The following is a 21,761-nucleotide window of genomic DNA, read 5'->3' as shown; positions in this document are numbered from 1 at the left end:
TCTGTGAAGAAGGCAGGATTGATCCTGAGTTATTTAATGATGAATTTATCCAATACTTAGATACTTAAGTACAAATGCTATGTTCAAGGTGACGTTAGAAGTTGTGCAACATTTAAAAATTATTCAGAAGTAGATACTTTTACCAAGGAACTTACATTCTCATAAAGAAAGAAAATCACTTGTACAAGTAACTATAGTCTAAGAAATAAAGTGAGAAATGCCATTACTAAGGTATAAGAAAGGTACAAGGGGAGTTGAAGGGAGATGGGGACGGGCTGCTTCTAGCTGATGTGGTTGGGAGAGGCTTTGAAGCAGCATCTGAGTAGAGTATGTGGGGCACTTGCTGGGGAGCTGGGATGTGGGGAGAAAGGCCAAGTCAAGGGCTCAGTGTGAGCAAAGACCTGGAAGTAGAACATTGGGACACTATTTGGAAGAGCAAGTCTGGAATCTAAGTTGCCAAACAGGGAATAGTGGTAAATAAAATAAGAATAACAGGATGAGGAGAAATCCTCAATGGGGAAGATTGAATGGTAGGACAAGAGGTTTGGAATTATGTATTGAAATAGGCAGCAATGAAAGGTTTTCAGAGGGATAGAAATGATAGAGTTAAAACCATGTTTTTAGAAGTTTAATCTAACTTCATTGTGCAGTAGATATTGAAGGAGAAGAACTCGAAGGGGTAGTCAGTTAGGCTACAGTTCGTACATAAGGCCATGAGAGCTCGAACAAGAGGTAGCTGAGGCTGTGGATGTCAGGGATATCAAGGAGTTAAAACTGGCAGGACTCGGCAACAGATGACATCTGGATGCAGGAGAGGAAGAGGTCAAATGGGAGTACAGGCTGTTATGCCTAGGAAACTGACAGGAGAGCAGAATCACTAATAGAAATTGGAAATTCAGGAGAGGGAAGAAAGAGTTTGAGAAGGAAGATGTGGGATTCACATCAAGTTTGAGGTGTCTTTGGGACAACCAGGTGGAGTTATCTGGTGGGCAGTTGAAATGTTGGACGGAGAGAGACCGGAAGAGGAGGCAGAGCTAGAAATAAAGATGTGGCATTTTGGAAGGGAGAGCTGAGGCCAGGAGTCTACGTCAGAGCACGACAGGAGACTTTGTTATGAAAAGAAAAAGAGAGCTAAGGACAAATCTTTCATGAAGCACCCACATTCAAGGGGTATAGGAGGAAGAGAATCTATATGGAAGTTTATTTTGGGGTCAATCAGATATTTGTAATAGAACTTGGTGAACTGGGCCAATTTAATTAGTCAAAAGGTTTCAGACTCATTCTGTCAGAAGTCGAGTATCTTATAACTTCATGACGAGCTTTGTTGACATTTTCATTGTTTAAAGTCTCAAAAGAACAATAATAGAAGCTGCTTATTTGAATTTAAATAATACCAACAACGCAGAAATTCCTGGTGATGTGCAAATAATGGTAACCTTGAAAGAAAAGGATGTGCTAAACCGGGATTCCTAGAAAAGACTCCTGAGCGTAGTTAGAGGTTTACCAGGTTTCAATGAAGGCACATTTTAAACATTCTTGAAAAACAGTTCTTAAAAAAAAGATTCTTGAAAAAGGGGGCAAACTTTTCAAGAGGGAAGATAGATCATGCAGTATGGGCAGTTTACAAGTGGAAACATGGCTACACAATTACAAATGGTGTCAGGTAAGGAGGAAAGAGAACTGCTATAAACAAAACTGATCCAAATAGTTTAATGTCACGGGGAGCTCCCCAACGAGCTCGTGAAACTGAGAATGAAGATAAGCAAGTGGTACCCATTCGTAAAGTGTAAATAAGGTAAAACTCCAGGGTGACGTGAAGACGTGAAGCATGTGAAAAACACCGAGGGCACAAAAAGCACGTGTCTCAATAAACATATATATTTAAGTTACGTTGACAGCAAAAAGCTAAAGGTGATACTCAGACTACTGCTGAGATACATAGTGTACTATTAACATGATGGAGAGAAACTAGGACTATGCCATTCCTATTTTGCCTTCGTATTTTTGATTAAGGAGAATAATCTTGATCCTGGAAATGGTAGAATAAATATGCTTAAAGGGAAATTAAAGTCCAGGGGGAAATAGAGCACCAAAGACAGAGCAGCTCAGACTCTGATAGGTTTCATTTCAGGGAGTGGAAAAATTTAAATACACGACAGAAATATATTGTCAAGTAATCTTGGAATGTTGGGTGAAATGAAGAGTTATCGGAAGACCAAAAGTGGCAAATGCCCCAAGTTTTCGAAGAGGGAAAAAGGTGAATTGTGAATATTTAAAATTGGTGAATTTATTGGTTAATCCCTGGCAAAGTTGTAGAAGGAATTATTAAACTTTTTTTCTTTTTTTTTTTTTTGGTGAGGAAGACTGTCCCTGAGCTAACATATGTGCGTCTTCCTCTACTTTGTATGTGGAATGCCATCACAACATGGCTTGATGAGCGGTGTGTATGTCCGAGCCTGGGATCTGAACCTGCGAACCTCAGGCCGCTGAAGCAAAGCACATGAACTTAACCACCATGCCACCAGGCCAGCCCCTAAACAGTGTTGTATTTAGACATAAAAAAGTCTGAGAGATAGTATTCAATTATTAAAGACAAAGCATTTAAAATTGATTTTATTTCTTTTGCTTAATCTTTTAAGATCTGCAGATGAAGATTATGATGGTCATAACAATAGCTAATATTTATTGGGAAATTTTTATGTGTCAGGAACTACTTAAATGTATCAATTTATTTAATCTTCCCCAAATTTCTATAAAGTAGGGACTACTCTAATCCCCATTCAGTAGGTGAAGAAGAAGAGGAATGGTGACATCTAGATCACGGGAATTCAGTCAATCTTGGCTTCACCATGACTTGACAAAGTTTACTTTATTCTTTTGGTAATTGGTGTAAATGTGAATAGACAGGAATATTTATTTGAAAGTGATTTTTAAACCAAAATCCTTTTAAACCAATGCCCTGTAAGAAGAGATAAAAAAATCTAAAACTAAATCCAAGAAACAAACAAACATAAAGATATCGAGGTAACTTTCTGAATCAGAATTTCAAAGGTGAAGTGGGGGTGGGCTGGAAGATTTATTGTTAAAAACTGCTCCAGGTAACTTTAATGATTAGCCAGGTAACTTTAGTGATTGAAATAAAAAATGACCAAATCAAGATTTCAGAACATTTTGTCTGTTAGGAACGATGGACTCAAATTAATGATTAATTTCATTATTAATAAATGAAACTTTATAATATGTTAATTGTAAAACATGTGAAAAATCCAGACAACTTTAAAGAAGAATATAAAAATCCCCTGTGCACTCACGTCTTAAGAAATAACTACTGTCAACATTTTCTTTTAATCTTTTTTTAATACATCCAAGCCACATATATGCACGCTTACACAAACACACATGGGCAAACCACACAAAAAGGCCTATACACAGATATTGTGTTCTACCTTTTACATTTAATATTGTGTCATGAACATTTCTCATATAATTCAATTTTATTAGTAAAAATATTAAATTTTATTCAGAATATTGTAATTTGCTTAATCAGTCTCCCTTTTTCTGCCTTTTAGGTTGTTTGAAAGCTTTTGCTATTATAAGTAGTTGTGTGATGAAGTTTCTCGTACATAAATTTTTGACCACTTTTCCCTGATTATTTCCTCAGGATGAGTCCCTAGATCTTAGTCACCTAGTCAAGGAAGGTTTTAAAGATACTTGCTACAGATCGCTAAAAAGACCTCAGCGAAAAGCAGTTGTAGCATGTTTCCACAAACAGTATCCATCGTCTCGTCCTTACTAATTATGAAGATTACAAGTTAAAGATCTTTTAGTAATTTGATAGGGCAAACTAGTATCTCATTTTGATGTCTTAATGAGATTTCTGAGATTAGTGTGGTCAAATTATTCATCATTTTTTTAGCTATTTATATTAATTATTTTTTTAAATCACCTGTTTGTGATATCTACTCATTTTTCTGTAAAGCTTATTAATTATTTACTTAGTGATTTGTAAGAGCTCTTTCAATTAGGGATAGTAATCTTTTGTTTGCCATATTAGCTGTAAATAAATTTTTCTTATTTGCTTTTAAATTTTATTTATGGTGTTTTTAGAAGCACTGAAAGTTTATTTTTTTTCCATTGCTTTGATGCTTTTAATACATTTTTCATATGAGATAGGGTAATTGCACAGTATTTTCTAAAGATTAAAAAAAACTCTTTAATCTAGTTGAAGATTTTTTGAGTTACGGTAAATGCTGAGGATCTAATATTTTTTCCAAATTTTTAACTAATCTGAAGTTTATCGAAGAATTTTTTCCTATTGATTTACTTTTCCTTTCATTTACTAACTTGGTCATTTACTAACTTTCAGCATTTGCTAATTCTTTAAGTACATTAAGGTCTGGCTCCTGGTATAGTATAGTTTCTTTAATTATTGACTTTAGTACTAATACAACAGAGTTTAGATTATGTGCCAATGAGGTAAATTAATACTAGATTGGGCAAGTTTTCCTTTATCGCTCTTATCTAAAATGTTTGGATTAGTAGCAGTAGTTTATTTTTCCTGTTGGACTTTGGATCATTTTGTTAAATTCCAATAAAAACACAATTGAAAATCCAATCAGTTCCTTAGCCCTCCTCACTCCCACTAATTCAAAAAAACCAATCAACCAACCAACCAAACAAACAAAAACCGCACACCCTGATGGAATTTAACAAGTTCCTCCTAAGAGTAATTATCATTATCCAGAGATAATCAGAGATCAATATTTTTATAAATGATTTGTATCTGCATGATGTATTGTAGTTTATGTAAAACTGGAATTGCTTTTTACATGTTTGGTAATCTGACATTTCTTTTAAAATATCATGAACATGATGATATACCATGTCACTAAATAGTCTTCTAAATTATTTTTAATGGCTGCATATTATTTCATATATATATGTATACATATATATATATATACATATGCAATATATATATTCAGCTCATCCCTATTTTTGGACACTGAGTTTGCTTCCACGTTTGTATTATAAGAAATGGCTTTGTTGTATTATGAACATCTTAGGAATCCATCTTCGTGTGCATCTCTTATGCTTCTTTAGTATAAGTTCCTTGTTAATGAAATTCTGGGTCAAAGGAAAAAAGTTTTTGAGTTTTCTTTTACCACTTGCCAAGCTGTACTATTTTATCAATTCCATGCTGCCACCAGTGGTGACTAAAATGCCTCCTTAGAGATTTTGATTGGAATTGCATTAAACGTATAAATTTGGAAGTATATGGCAGCTTTTTTTGTATTCAGACTTCTTGTTATGGAATGGTGTGCTTTTCCAGACCCATATATTATATTGCTTAGTAAAGTTTCATTATATAAATCCTGTACATTTCCTTAGTGGGTATCAAAGTATAAAAGTTTCTTCATACAAATCCTGCACATTTCCTAAGTAGGATTATTCTTGGGTTTTAAGAGCTCTTTTTAAAATTTTGTAGCTATTAGGAATGTGATATTTTTATATTACACTACCTGAATAATTATTGCTTTTCAGAAAGCTATTGACTTTCATATATTCATTGTGCATCTGATTAGGCACTCTCAAGTTAACTCTGATTCTTAATTTTAGAGACACTGAAGCCGAGGCTGGTGAGTTTATTAAATTTCCCGAGTCATATGGTTGGTCCAGCATTGGAATTGACGTTGAACCTAATTTTCTATAACTCCAAAGGTGACACTTTTAATACCACAGCTTGTTGCTTCCCAAATATATCAGTAGAAATACAATTCCCCAAACAAGTGATGTTAAGCACCAAGGGGCTCTGTGCTCGTCAGAGTGTTCTGTTCAACTCTTCGCAACAAATTTTAAGAGTAACACTGACATTTTGAAGAGTGTCTAGAATGAGCCTGTGGTATGAGGAATCACTGAAATTAAGAAAAGGAGCTGTATAGCTTCAATGGCTAGACTCATGATAATTGGGTAGAAGTTGAAGGAAATCAGATTCTCGTGCATTTTGTCAGAACTCTTAACACAGAGAGCTGCCCTGAAATGGAATAGGGTGTTTGGGAGGACTGGGTCCACCTGATAGTGGAAGTGTTCTAGGAGAGGCTGGGTGAGCATATGGTATAAAGAGGACGGGAATGCGGACAAAGAGATATCCAACTTTCTACTGGTTTTATGATTATTTCTGCATGTAGCTTTGAAATAACTTGGTTCTTAAGTCAGCCACAGGAATTGGATGTGGTTATCACTAATACTTGTGGGGTGAATTAAAAAGCACAAGTTTTCTAAACCTCATTTTCCTCAGTAGCTTTAGTCTTCTCTCCCAGTATTACAACAGATTGTAACAGATCTCCACCTAGATTCCAGTTTGTGTTCTGCTTTTGTGTTCCTTTGTCTATACTTTCTTGCTTATTCCAATGAATAGTGACAAAACAAAACAAGGATAAACAACAAACAGAAAACCAGCTTTTGAATAATCAAGGGTGATGGTAAACTTGGCTGTGTCTTCAGTGAAAAGAAAACAAAAATCTGTTAGCAGGCCAGACAATCATTAGCTGTCTCACCCTTTTCAGTTTGATGGTACTCCTTCATTCATTCGTTCACTCATTGGCGATTTTTTTTTGTGCTCTAGCTAGTGTTGAGCTCAGTGTTGGGAGCTGAGAGAGACGCAACAATTTTTTTGCCTTAAGAAATCCTGGCTTGAGGAAAGAAACTGTGAAATGAAGGTGGGGTGGGGAGAAGGTAACAAATGCTTAGAATATGGGATGCTCTGAAAATGATTCTGTCCCAACCCTGTTAAAGCAATAACAAATGCTTCTGAAATGGCATCGCATTCTTTCCTTTCCCACTTCTACTCCTGGCAGACTGGGGAAGTGGAGAGGTGAAGGTCTGGTTTGGGTTAGAAAATGCAGTTAAGTGAAGCAAAACTTTCATAGGTTCTGCTCCGCTTCAAAATATTCATAAGAGTGGACAACAGAGGAAGTTCTGATTGAGGGTGAGGTTTGTGGTTTTGATGTTTATTAGAATTTATTGCATGTCGTGGTCAGAGAATCTGACAAGCAGAAGAATGGATTCAATGTCCTACTGTTTAACTAATCCCTTAACTGTTCTTTATCTTGGGTTTTCCACCTATAAAATGAAGATGGTAACATCACCTTTTGCAAATGCTCATAGGGCTGTTTGGACAAATGAGATATGGATGTGAAAGTTTTATTTTTATTTCTTTAAAGCCAAAATGCTAGGAAAGAATAGGTGCTGTTATTAATCTCAGAATTCCTTTGCTTAAGAGATGTGCTTTATGTTCTAGATTCGTTAGCATGGATTGATCTTGAATAGTTCTTGTGGCTCATTTGAAATGCAGCATCACCCTATGTCAATCATAGATGCAGTTACACATTGAAAACTTGGTGCTTAGGACAGAAGCCAGTTTCAGTTTCCATTCAGAGCTTGAGAGAATAACCTGGATTTATGTTTTAAATGGTGTGACTGAATTCACTCAGTCACTGGGGTTTTATGTAAAAACCGTAGATACAGACCTCACTCAAATTACCCCTATGGTGTTTTGGGAAAGTAAACATCCCACAGGGTTCCTGGTGAGGAAACTACCTGAGGCAGTAGATTTTCAGGGAGTCTCTTCCCAAAGTGACACTACTGCCATTTAAATAAATTAAATGCTCTTATTTGATTTAAGAGAAGCTAGGTAGTTGAGACTGAACATTAGGGTGTAGGAGTCCTGTTTCAGCTTTAGCACTGAGCTACGCTGCAGTCCGTTAGATTCGAGTCAGACTCAGGTGCTTACACTCTCATTTATTTCAATCACAGTTTTCTAAAGAAGTAACTTTTCCTTTTCACCATCCAGCAACGTTCAGAAAGTTCATGGGGATCTTCGTCAGCAGAGGGATTAAAAAGTGGCATTATCATTCTGTAGCACACTGGAAAAACCTTCCCCTGTTATCAAAAAGCAGTTTCCTTAAGAAGCTATCAAAATTATTACACCTCATCCCTGTGGGTCTCCTTTGTGGGTGGGCTATTATGTTTGGCAAAGAAATGTGGCATAGCACATTTGTTTGAAGAAACCTTTCCCTTTCTGGAAGAAACATGTAATCTCAGTACTGCACTGTGGAAAATTGTGCAGAGGCTTTATTGTTTGAATATTCTGGCACAGGACTTCTTTACTTAGGAGATTCCTACATCTCCATGTACCATCGTGATGTGAATGTCTTTGGATGCTCATGACCAGTTGGGAGTTCTTCGGTAACTTTGTCTTAACCGTAGGTATGTGGGAACAATGGTGCATTATACATTCTTTTAGCCATTATTGTTTTAAGAAGTCCTTAGAACTATAAATAATACAATGGTCCAAACACATATTCAAGTAGTTCTTTAGTCAAGATCCAGGCTGGTTTGCTCTTGTTTTCGCTCTTGCATTTGTACGGGCAGAATGAATAGAGAAAAAATGCATACAGTCAGCCTGGGAAATGGAAGTAGGGCTGGCTTCTTGGGCGCGTGACCTGTGAAATCACACATGGCACCACTCTCAGAAGGGCCCAGCACTTACTTTTAATGCTGTTAAACTTCTGCTTTACCATCTTGAAATTCTGAATATTTTTTGAACAAGGGTCTCCACATTTTCATTGTGTACTGGGCCCCACAAATTATGTACCAGGTCCTACTTTGAGGTCATTAATTGTCTTATTAATTGTTAGAAGATCCCAGATATTGACAAAAAGAGAATGAGCTGAGGTAGAGTGTCCAGTGACAGGCAACACGTGCTAAAAAAATAACCACAGCGCCGTGTGATTATATTCTTGTTTTAATATTGGGTTCTGTATTGGGTAGATTTCTGTTGTATGTAAATAACTTTTTGCCTCCTAAATTTCTATGTTTATAAGTCTAGAAAAAAATTCCTTGGGAGTAGAAAGAAACAGGGAGTGGATCCGGGGAAATGTGAGAGCTCCTTATTATTTTGCGTCATGAGCAGCTTTGGCCAGCAAATCTGGCTCTGTTGCTCAGATTCCAGTGTCGGGACTTTATATGGCTCTTTTCCAAATGGAGTCAGTCCTAGGCAGGTGTTTGTTCTTGTGATTATTGCAATTGTCTAACTTCTGACAGAGCTCACCTCCTTCACATCTGTGTTCAAATGTCACCTTGGTATGAGGCCCTTCGTGACCACTCCCACCCCTCTCCCACCCCTCTCCCACCCTACTCCTGACACTCCTGATTCCCCTTACTTCATTTCTTTTCCTTTAAATCCATAAGACTTGGCACTTAGTAGCATTATGGTGCTCAGTAACCATTAACTGAATAAACAAATGAGAGAATGAGTTGATAACACACATTCCTGACAGTGAAAAGTAAGCTTTGATGAGACTAAAAATGTCAGCTTTATTATCACCCCTTTTCTTCCTCCACTGGGTTTGTTCTTTGCAAATTGATTCTAGTTCTCAGAATTCTTCCGAGCTCATCTGCCCAACAGTACTATTTTTGTAAGTCTATGATCTCTAGCCAGTTTAAGATCTAGGAGTTTTCCAGTCCGAGTATCCCCATATTATTTAGTAACAGTATTTTGTAACATCACCGTTGGAATGGAGATAAGACAGTGCATTCCTTGCAGAGGAGGATGTCAACAGTGTATGGAATATTACTAATCCTACGGGATCTGTCTATTTCTGGGGGAATTCACTTGGGCCTTGTCACTGTGCTAGTGTGGGTCATGTTCACTTCCAGAGGGGAACTCTGCAGGGATAACTCTGCCACTCCTGTATCTCCCTCTTTCCAAGAATGCTGGAGACGTTGGCATCGTCAGTTCCAGTAACATTAAAAGGGAATTTCAAATTACTAGTCTACTTCAATAGCTCTCCTTTGGTATAAAAATCGGCTATTTGTTAAAATATGTACTAACCTGAAAAGAGCCACAAGAAACTTTTTCATCTAAGTAATATTTAATCAGTTTGAAGCAGCCCTATTTTCGAGTTTTAGTTGAAAACTGAACTCTTTGGCTAAGACATACTTTGATCACTAATTTAGTGCGGGAAGAGTTGGCACATGGATAAAGTAATGAAGGAGGAACATGAGTAAGTATACAAATAGAATCCGTATTTGGTACACCCGAACTGAAGTACTTTCTTTCAAACAATCAGTTCTGTGTCCTTTCATAATTTTGTCCTTATTCTCTTTAGGTCTTTGAGAAGACTTCTGCGTAATCTAAAATTCAATTTACTGATAAGAGAAATGAATGGCACCATCACAGTCATTTAGTTTCAATTCGAGAGCCTAAGTGCCACGTTCTGTCTACTTACTGTGTTTCATCTTTTCTTTTCGAGGAACAAGAAGCCTGGCACTTGATTTTGTCAAGTTATAGGCATATACATTTGTCTTTTCAATTCTTTGCAATGAAAATAATGACTTTTTTGGATACTCGAAACCAGGTGGAATAAATACAACAGTGAAGATTACTTCATTTCATAGCCACGAATTGGAGGAACAAATTTTAATATAAAAATCAAATAGATCTTAGGGTGTAAAAAGTTTTTTTTTTTTCCTAACAAAGTGAAGTCTGAGAGTTGCTGCGTTCAGGTAGATTGGGCAATAGTCTTGTGCTTGAGGTATAGAAAAATTGTTTCAGTTCAGGGAAATAGGAGGAAAACAGTTTAAATGAGAAGATTGTCCCTGGGTTTTAGTCTAGGTCAGAGGTTTTGAAGATTTTATGTACTTCCAAAAGGGAAATAATCCCTGCAAACTCTCTGGATACTGTGTGTTTTCATTTTCCCAGGGGCAAGGGGCACAGCTGAGGTGGCTTCCTGGGTAAGGCAAGGGTAGAGAAAGTGGCATTTCCCAGGGCGTCCAGGAGGGAGAGGAGTGGATGTGTTGTTTCCATGGACACCCCGCTGCTCCATGTTCCCTCGAGGTGGTGACAAATGTGACTGGACTTAGCCTGGAGACTGGCCCCAGCTAGTGGGAATTTGTTGCCATAAACTTGCCCCAATTTTTTCTCTACGACCTTTATACAAATATATTACTTCCAAGATAGAACTATTTTGTGATCTTACTTTGGAGATTTGCTTAATTTTTTCTAATGGGCTATGTTTAGGCTAATGAAATTATCCAAAAAGGAGTCTTTTTTAAATCATCCACGAAAGCACATGCCAGTATGTTCAGGAGTCTACTTACGCTCCTGTCTGCTTGTAAGGCATTCTCACTCCTCTTCCATCTCTATTTGCATTTGGACCCCTCAGTAAAAATTCCTAGTCTTCCTGAATAGCCATATGGGGTCATACCTTTAGAGCATGTGCTGCTTTGGTGTGAATTACAAGGTGCAAGGGGGTAATGAGGGCTTAAGCAAGGGGTGCTCCAATTCAAAAAGGAAAATGTGGAACAAGGGGCTATGTGTTTATTTTGTTGGATACATGGTTTAATTTAGTTAATTAGGAGACAGACACATCAGAAAAGCAGAGCTTGTGCCCACACAACTCACACAGTCTGATAAAGTAACCTTTTCACAACAGCTGTGATGCAAAAGGCCCACGCCAAAAACAACAGAGCAGGGTTGAGTTCCTGTCCCTTAAAACAGGACAGCTGAACCGGTGGCTGAGTTTAACAACAAAGAAGAACAAAGCAAAACAAACAACAATTCAAATCAAAGATTTTTGAAGAAAGGAAAGTGAACTAATTAGAAGTTAGACATTTCAAATGCATTGTCTTTTGAAAAAGTGCCAAGCTTATCCGTGAACTTCTGGTTCCTTCCTTACCATTGGCTGAGAAAATATTTCAATTTTTTGAATCCTTTCTGGGAGGAACTCAGACTGCCTCCTTTACTAAAAATCCTAAATTGGGATTAGCATTATTACTTACGCTATGCGAATTTGAAGAGCAAAGAAAAATATCCTCCTACCTACTCTGAATTAGCGTCAGTTTTTAAAAAGTGCTCATTTCTTCCTGACAGCTAATGTCAGTGGTAGAAAATGCTGAGAAATTCGGATGCTGATTTGCAAAGTTTCTTTTCTTTAAAAAAATTATATCATAAGCTGTAGCCAATGAAAAATGACTGGGCCACAGATTTCCAAGTTACTGCCAAATAGAGGACTTTATAAAATTAAAAAAAAAAAGCTGGATCATTTAAGGAAAGTAATTCATTTCTTGCTTTGACTTTTTCCCAGAACAAACATAAAAAATGCACTATTTTTTCTTCCCGGTATTAACAAAATATTTTCTAAATCCATTGCATTGCGTGCATTGCATTCCTGTATCAGGATCTTACTCAGTTTGTGACTCTGCTGGAAACTGATATCTTGGAATTAACCTGATCCGTGCTTTTACCTACGTTTCTCCTGTTTAATGCTTAGTTTAAGTCCAACGACATTCATTTTAATTCAGTTAGGCTTTCTGAAACATACTACCACACTACAAACAAAAAGTTTCAAGTCGTTTGTTTTATTTCTTTTTCTCCCTCCTCCCTTTGAAAAGATTTTAACTTTTTGGTGTATTAATTGTCTACAGACGTTTCCAAGTTGGAGATCTGTTTTTTGATCTAACGTCTGTCAAACATAAATTTAAAGAAAAACCTGCATTTTTAAGGAACCGAGAGAGTGAATGACAGTTAAGCAAGCTGCCTTCAAAGCTTCTGATTGCTCTTTGGAATGTAGGCAGAGTTTTTAAGAAGATCAAGAACGTGTGCCCTGCGCTCAGGTTCCGGAGCCCGAGAGTTACAGAGGGTCACAAGGGTTAAGAGAGCGGCAGAGACACGTCCATGAGGGTGACAGTTGTGATTTTCCACTTACAGGGGCTCCGCGGCAGGGGCAGCTAGCAACGTGCCTGCCTGCCGTTCCTCTAAGCAACCACCTCCACAAGTTATAACTGTATGCAGACTTACTGTGATGGCCTGGAGTCTTTCCTTCACCAGCTCGGCTTCTTCCATTCTAGAGGTCAAGGACAGGCAGTCGGGGAAGGCAATCCAAAGCTACCATAAAGCAGGAGCCTCCGCAGGGAGAGGAGCGGGGGTGACAGAGGAGAAGCAGGGAGAAATCCGCTCTTTGCACCAGGGGAGAAAAGCAGAAATCCCCCACTCGGCAGGAGCGTCTCTGAGCAGATGTACGATCAGGCCAGACAGACACATGTAATGAGGGTGTGCTGGGGAGGCAGACGCTGAGGCTCCTGGCACGAGTTGACTGACAAGTTTGAACGGCAGCGGCACAAGCCCTTTTCCTTCAGGAGCTGCCAGCTCTTTGTTGTAATGTGCACAGTTAGCAAGGCACATTTTCTTATTAACTGTTCCCTACCCAATTCATTGTTTTCCAGGAGTGGCACAGGGAGCCCACACGCTGAGTGTTTAATTAGCCTCTGCTCTAGCCACACACAACCCTCTCTGTATGTGTGGGTCTGTGTGTGTTTGCGCAAAGTTAGTTCACCTGCATTCCCTCCAGAGTTTACAAAGATACAGCCTCACCTGGCCAAATAATTTGCTTGCCTTTCTCCCTTGGGTTGGCTTTACATAATAACAAAAAATTCTAAAGTTACTTTGGAACTTGACATCGTGGTAAATTTACATCAGGCTGTCCTGCCCGCTCCCTTCCCCTCCCTCTTCAGCAGTTTGTTTCAAACTTTGGAATCATTAGGCTAAGGAGAAACCAAAGGTGTTAACGTGACCGTAAAGAACTCGGCCCACCAGCAGTGTTCAGTACGGTTTCAACGTCAAGTACCACCCTCTATTATTTCTTGTCTCGGATCCCTATGGAACGCAGCTCTTTCTTGGACCTTGTTCAGAAATGACACTCTTGGCTTTCAGCAAGGTGCCCGTTTTGACCTCGCTAGTTGTGCAAGAGAAAGCAGTGAGCCTTTGAAAGTGTGATGAGACATTCTGTAACTCATGCGGTCCGGAGCCGTGTGGCTGTTCTCTCGCCCTTTAGAAAAAGGAAGTCAAGCCCAAAGAAACTCTTAGGTCAAAGCAGAGGCTGGGGAGCTTCACAATTGACTGTTTTATTTCCCCTACCACTTCTTTAATTAAATTTTGATGTAGTAAACCCTAATTACCATCTACCTCTTTATTACGTGTTCGGATGCTCTCAAACACCTTCATATCAACGTTCAGCTGAAGAGGTTAAAAGGACAACACAAACATTGAACATATGGTTTAGTCTCCTTTGCATTGTTGATATCAGTAATAACAACAGCCAGTATTTATTGAGGACTCCCTATGGGCAAAAGATTTACATTTTATTTATCTTACAAGGTGCTGGGAGACAGGTGCTATTTTAAAAATATTTAAATATATGGCTCCCTGTGCCACTCCTGGAAAACAATGAATTGGGTAGGGAACAGTTAATAAGAAAATGTGCCTTGCTAACTGTGCACATCCTATTTTAAAAATGTGGAAACAAGCTCAGAGAGGTAATTTGCCACATGGCTAATAAGTAGCAAAGCCAGGATAGGAACCTAGGCTGTCTGACTTTATAACGGCCATTCATCATGGCCTGCCCAAGAACAGGGCAAGGTGAGAGATGGGCTGAAGATTAAATCAGTCTTTGTGAGAAAGAGTTGGAACCCCAGCCTCCTTCTCCATTTAGCTCCCAGAACACTTACAGGTGGGTGCAAACCCCTCGGGCAGAACCCTGCGGGAATGTCCTCTGGATAAACTTGGTGGCCCTAGTGAGAAAAGATTCCCCATATTGTCATGTGGAGCTACTCAACCATAGAACCCTAAGGTGAAACCCACCAGCTTGAAGAGTCTGCTATCGTACTTGACAGTAGTTTGTCCTTGCTGATACATCCTCAATAGACATTTAGGGAGCCTAGAGAATAGGAGAATTGATTAGGTGTGGGCCAAGTTTGATTACTATTGGATGGATGTTTAAGCTTAAAAAAATCAAACTTTCCAAACTTTTGATTTTGTTTATCTGCAGATCCTGGCCGAATTGAAAGACGAGAGAGCAGTAGTGATAAATATCTCGGTCAGAATCGCATATTTGCTGCCCAGAACAGATGGGCAGTCATCCAATTATTAGTCTGGATCTTTTCCCAAAAACAATTTACCTCTCAAATCTCATTTCTTCTATGGGAAAACCCAAGGGTTTTCTAGGGTAGAGGAGGACTAGATTCAATAAGAGGGTCAGGGGCCTTAGGAGGGAGCAGAGTCGTGGCAACTGCTTGGTATCATCGTGTGTTTATTCATTTACTTAGTTGATAATAATTGCTAATATTTTTAAGCCCTTATTATTCATTATTCTGCACGCATTTATTGATCACCTATGATGGGTCAGGCCCTATGCCAGGGGTTTGGGATACATAGATAATCCAAATGCCTGCTCCGCTGGAACTTAATATTCTAGTGGGCAGTGAAAGATAAATATAATATGCAAGCAAAATATAGGAGGCGAGAAGATGATTATGTTAGTCGGAGTCCTCTGAGAAACAAATGCTAAGATGGATTAAATGTGTTGGATTTTATTAGGAGAATGACCACACTAGAGAAATGGGGAGGTAGACAGAAAAGACTGGAACTGAAAAAGTCCAGGAGAGTGATCAGACCATGGCGCATGTCTGACCCAAGTGAAGGAGAGAGGGAGGGAAAAGTGGGTGGAAACAGTCTCATCGGCAGTGCAGTTGAGGGGAGATTGGCGAGGCCATCAGAGAACACTGGAACCAAAGTCAGCTACCAGAGAGGTCTTGTGTCTCCCAGGAACGAGCCTGGGTTAGCCTTCCTGCCACGCTCAATCCTTGTCTGGGAGTAGCCCCCAGAGGCTTGGTCTTGATGTAATTCAGGGATGGATTTCATAGTACAGCAGCAGGAACCTTGGTCAATTATGTCCTGTAGTTGGAGGTCTGAGAAGCACATTCTCATGGCAGCCACAGTGATAAAAGCTTTGGAAAGAAAATAGAGCAAGGGAGGAGAATAAAGATTGCTAATGCATGGCAAGTTGCAATTTAGAATTGGGCCATTAAGGTAGCCTCAAAGAGAAGGGAACATTTGAACAGGGGCTTGAAGGAAGAGTGGGAGTTAGCCAGGAGGATACCCATGGGAAGAGAATACCGGGAAAAGCCTGTGCAAAGGCCCTCAGGTGGACTATATTTAGCATGTTTTAGAAACAAGGCTTGTGTGGTTAGACAGAAGGGACAGATGCTGAGTAGACAATTGGGTACTTGAGTTTGGAGTTCAGGAAAGAAGTCTCAACTGGCTTTATAAAATTTATTTCATCTCTTGTAGGAAGCAGGACCACAAAATATCTAGAATTATAGTCCACAAAGCAGCATAATCTAGCGAACTAGCATTCACTAAATGTTAAATCTATATTCATGACCAAATGCAGTCTTTGTAAAACAGATATACAACGGAGCCCTATCTGCTTTCAATTATCTTGTTAAACTAATTTTACTAAATATTTTCTTATTTGCCAAACAGCCTAAATGAGGATGACAAGAGTTGAAAGTTACAATCAATTACCTGAACTTATATTAGGAGTTAAGAGATATAAGAGCTTCTGAGACAGTGCCTTTTCTTAAAATGAATTTGCTCTCTGGGTGGAGAGGTAAGACATATACTCGATACCATTAGACGACAAAAGAATAGTAAGCCCATTGTCAATGTATTCTGATAAAACCCAGTGCTAACCATGGCACTGTTTGAGACAGGATAGTATAATATAGTGAATAATAGTATGTGGCACAAGCAGTAAGTGCAAGATGAGTTGTAGGAAATAGAGATTAATGTGAGTTTAAGGAAAGCTACTGAAGGGAGAAAGCAGAACTTAAATGCAGAGAAGTCATTTCTAAGTGTTTGAGGGAGGGAAACACAATGTTAGAGAACCAGAAAGGAGCTTGTCCTACCTGGGGCAGAGAGGAGGAACTGGATAGAAGGATTGATAGAAACATATATCCATACGTAGCATTTGAGGTTCAGAGAAAGTGGATTAGGGGAGTGGGAGATGAAAGGTTAAGTTCATATTTCAGAAGACTAAAACTGTTAACTCTTCTCAGAACATAGAGGAGGAGGGAAAGATTAGGTAGGAAGACCTTTCAGGAAGGTAGGAAATATGAAACATGAGCACCTGCAGAAAGAACCTTAAAAATTGCCAATATTGTGTAAAAGGAAAGGTTCCCATGCTTCTTCCTACCCTTCAGAAAGTCTGAACCCAGAGGCCAAGAAGTAAATGAATAAGTAGGATAAAGTAAGTGCAGCAGGAGTGCTTAAGGTGCTAATATAAATATTTTAAAACTCAGGGATGATGGCAATGGGAATGATTTATAAGGGAGAAATCCAAAAGAAATTTCAACAAGAGGGTTAAGTTGGAGAGAAGGATGAGAATTTGATAGGTTCTAAATTAAGTACAAAATTGAAGCTTAAATTAGAGATTTTGGATTGAAAACCAGAGAGATAAAATCCAGATGAAATAGTGGCAGGAAGAAAATGGAAGGAAACCAAAGGCAGAAAGAAAATCTTTCTAGGATGTATATGTGAAAAGACATTTCTAGAGCCTTTTCGAAACCAGATTCTGTTAAAAAAAAAGTAGGTGCTCACTCTCTTTCTGACTCCTCTCTCTTTCTTTTCTTTTTTCTTTATGACTTGTCAGATTTCTGGAGGGCAGAAGTGGTGTCAGCCTAAGGACAGAGAGTTTCCTTTTCACACTATATCTTTCAAAGAATCATTCAAAAAATCCTGACCCTCAGATTTATGATGTGTTAACCAGTCCTTTCCTATTCTTCTTATGCTTGCCTCTTAGATTCTCACAGCACTGGACAATGGGAGTTTATTTCTCATCCCTTCCTTCTCTAGCTGACCCCTGGATAGGATTTAATTGCTGTAGGCAAGTAACAAGTAGCTATGTGAATAAACTGTAAGATTCCTGATACTGCTTTATTTTCATTCTTGGGTACTCTATATAGTTGAGTCAAAAATATACCTATTTCTTTGTGAGGTAATTTGAGCTTTAGGGTTTAGGGGGTAGGTAGGGAGAATGCAATAGGATTCAAGACAGTCTACAATTTAGGCACTCATCTTACTTGAGCTATCCACGGCATTGGGCAGAGTTGATCCCTCCTTCCTTCTTTCTTCGTTTGGCCTTCAGGATACCTCACTCTCTGGGTTTCATTCCTACCTCAGTGGTCTCTCCTTCTTAGTCTTCTTTGCTGGTTCCTTCTCTTTTTGCCAACCTCATAAAATTGGAGTGCACCAGGGCTCAGTTGTTGGTGCTCTTTTCTTCTCTACTTACTCTCTGGAATATCATTTACTCTCATCCTTATGCCAGTTATATGCCAAGACTACTGAATTTATTTATATCTTCAGCTTAGACTTCTCTTCTACCCTGGAGTTTTAGTCTGTTACCTCCACCCAGAACTTCGCCCAGATATCTCTGTGGCTCATTCCCTCACATTTTTCAGGTCTTTGACAAGCTGTCACCTTCTCATTGAGGCCCACCTTGACCACAGTATAGAAACCACAGCACTCTCTTCTGATTCTACCAATCCCCTCACTTTGCTCTATTTTTTGCCATAGCATTTATCATCTCCTACAATGCTATATAACACTCTCTTTTTGTTTGTTTGTCTGCCTGTCTTCTTTCACTAGAGTGCAACTTCCATATAGTGAGGAGTTTGTCTGATCCTAAGTGCTTAGAACAGTGCTAGTACCTAATGGACACTCAACATAGTTGTTGAATGATGTTTATTATGATCTTCTATTTGATTGTCCAGTATGTGTCAGGTGCTTTATAGGCCCACTTAATGGATTTGGACATCAACACTCAAAAAGATTAAATAACTTATCAAGGGGTTATATGTCCAGTAAGCAGTGAAACCCGGATTTAAATCTAGGACTGTCTGGTCTCAAAGTTCCAACTCAGCTACTATATCGTCTTACCTCTATTTTCCCTTAGTTATAATGAGATACCATAGCATACATACATCATTACATGCCTAGAATAGCACATTGCACATGGCAAGCAAATCATCATTTTGATGGTTTGTGGAATTGATTTTTTAAGACTGGACACAGTCTATAACCATTTTTCCTTAGAAATTTGTTTAAAGATTAGACTGTAACTTTTCCATAAGTGAAGTCTTTCAGCAGTACAGCAATCCTCAAAAAAATTCTACGAGGAGATAGTAGAAGAGCGCATGTGGTTAAGCATGCTGCTTCCACTTTGAACATCATGCAGTTTTTTCGGGCTGAGTCTCCCAGAGGTCAAACAACTGCTTGATTTAGTGGAAAAGAATATTTAACTAAACCAATTGTTGGATTTTTTGGAGATAAAAGAAGCAGCTGTTTTCTGAAACAGCCTTAGTTATCTAATAGCCCATCAAAAATAGCCACTGATAGAAAAAAAAAAACCTATTAACAAACCAAACATACATAGCAGAATAATCCCCTCAAATACCCATCAAACAAATTGAAAATGTTTCATGTTTCCCTTCTCATGTCCACATAACATGAGAAGTTAATATTTAATATATTTGGGATCTTATATTTTAGTTTCTTCTGCCTCAATTTATAAAAGGACGTGAAAAACCAACATTATATAAAACATCAGCATTGCTTGAAACCGGGGAAAAGTGAGAGGCTCAACAATCTATCATTATCATTCCACCAAGATCAAGGACCGACTATAGGTGCCTTACGCACTGCATTCTCCTCTGTCCATTTGCCACTCACGCATCCCAACCTGGTGGTCTTCACCCTTGTACCCTGTGCACCATAGAGGGGATGAAGAGGACCACCGAGGTTGAACTTTAAATGTACTTGTTTTGAGTCAGATCGTTTGGTGAGGACCGTGTGCCTAATTCACTTTCCTTCCTTTGTTAGCAGTGTAAGGAAGCTGCCCTTCCTACAGCATTGTTTTTGAGTTTGGGTGTTTTAAAAAAATGCTGTTCCACTGTGATACCTTCACTTGACACTTTCATTTTTAGCCAATCGACTCAACATTGTTAATACCTAAAATATTAGGAGCAAAAGAATGTTTCTGAAGTCAAGAGTACTTTGAACAGTGTCCACAATATGTGATAGCATGCACTAAACTGGATGTTTAAGTTGTCCAGATTGCTTCTGTGTGTACTCAGCTGCTTTCTGAACTTGAAAAATTTGAGCTTTCTTTGCTTTTCGTCTTGAAAGCTATTTCTTCTTTTTCTCCTCGAGTTTGTGATGTTTAAAGAATAACCAATTACAAGTTTTAACATTCAAGTCGTTCAAATTTTTGCTCTAGATTTGCACAAAGACATGTTCAGTGGGGCCCCTTCTATGTACTGAAACTGTTGCACCCTTTTAACTTTCTCTTTAAGTTCAAATCTCAGTTTTTGTTGGGATATCAAAATAAATACCATTACATCTGTATTGGGATTATAAATGCAAACAGAGACGTTGAAACTGATCATGGAGGAGCTGTCTTCCCCATAAAGAAGTCATTGATTCCATAGTTCTACCAGACTCCTGAATTTAATCATGAGAATTCCTGGTCCTAATATTTATATCTCAAATACCCGATATTTAGATCTCAAATATATTCCTGAAGCAGTTTCGAAGAACACATTGGCCGTCTCAGGAATGCAATTTGGGAACTAGATGTAGAATTGTGAAGGAGTGTCACTACTAAATGGAAGCCCAAGTGTTCTGAGTTCTGATCATTTGTTCATTCATCTATCCATACATCATATGTTGGTTAAACACCTACTGACTATATAACCAACATTGGGCTATGTGCTAGAGACAGAGATGAATAAGACAATGACCTCTTGTTAGTGGAGAAGACAAGAGGTAAAAAGAAGACAAGTAAACACTGTGTAAAAAGTGCTGGGTCACCAAAGTCAGACTGAGAGCAGAGGGAAGGCCAGAGTTCAGCTAAGTCGTCCTAGACGAGATGACAACTGACTTCAGCATTGGAGTCTCTTAGACTTGGACAATTAGGAAGTAATTAACCAAGAGAACAAGTCAAGGGCGGAGTGGGAAGCAAAGGGAAATTGTACATAGTCCGTGATTTTATAGATCATCATGGACAAACTGAATAATCTTTGCACGTGCAGATTTTTTAGCAGATGATGGAATGACATGCTTACCAAATTGTCCATGTACAGGCATATAAATCCCCAGCTTATTATGTAAGGTGTGTGGGTTTAAAGAATATACATATGTATACATATATATACACATATTATAAATATATTTGTCTATATGATCCTTAGCTAATTCACACACATCAAAATCTTGATTCTCCTTCATCAGAAAGTTAATAAATGTAGGTGGTTTTGGAATCAGGGAGATCTGGGCTTATTTTCTAATTTTTCCACTTACTAGATGGGTGAACTTGGGAAGAATCACTTCATATCTCAGAAAAGATGTTTTTTCAGGTGTAAACTGTTGGTAATAACAGGTATCTCATAAAACTTTTTGATCAAGATTAAATGAATATTGAGGTAAAATTGGTCATGGAGCATAATAGGTACTTAATAAATGGCAATTATTATTATTACTTAATCATCTTATTATACATGTCAAGTTCTTAGCAAGTTATATCAAATCTTGCATGCACGTTATTATTTCTTTCAGTGGTTTCACATTTGCTGAATGCATCTTCTTTACACCTATAACCTAATTCTATAATTGACTTGGTCAGGAGAAAGACCGGAGTCTCATCTTCTGTGAACCAAGAGGCTACCAGATGTGTTTATTTCCAACATGGGGAAACTGAGGCATGCACTGATTTGGACAGGAAGCCAATTCATTAAATGGTTCCCTGTCCAGTAGTCTTTCCATTAGACTGACTATGAAATCTTGGAAGGCTTGATCTGATTCT

The 21,761-nt window shown here is 38.5% G+C and overlaps 1 protein-coding gene across 1 annotated transcript in view; it reads right to left on the bottom strand.

The window, feature by feature from the left end:
* Positions 1-13,463, bottom strand: part of PALMD (palmdelphin) — a 46,404-nt gene extending 32,941 nt beyond the window's left edge. Inside the window, exon 1 of the mRNA XM_046645552.1 lies at positions 12,863-13,463. Coding sequence (XP_046501508.1) covers positions 12,863-12,907 — 45 coding nt within the window. The 5' untranslated portion in view covers positions 12,908-13,463. The remainder of the gene's footprint in view (positions 1-12,862) is intronic.
* Positions 13,464-21,761: the final 8,298 nt, after the last annotated feature.

Source organism: Equus quagga, chromosome 18 (genome assembly GCF_021613505.1).
Source record: "Equus quagga isolate Etosha38 chromosome 18, UCLA_HA_Equagga_1.0, whole genome shotgun sequence".
Lineage (NCBI taxonomy): Eukaryota > Metazoa > Chordata > Mammalia > Perissodactyla > Equidae > Equus > Equus quagga.
This window is presented reverse-complemented; position numbering and strand designations above follow the sequence as displayed.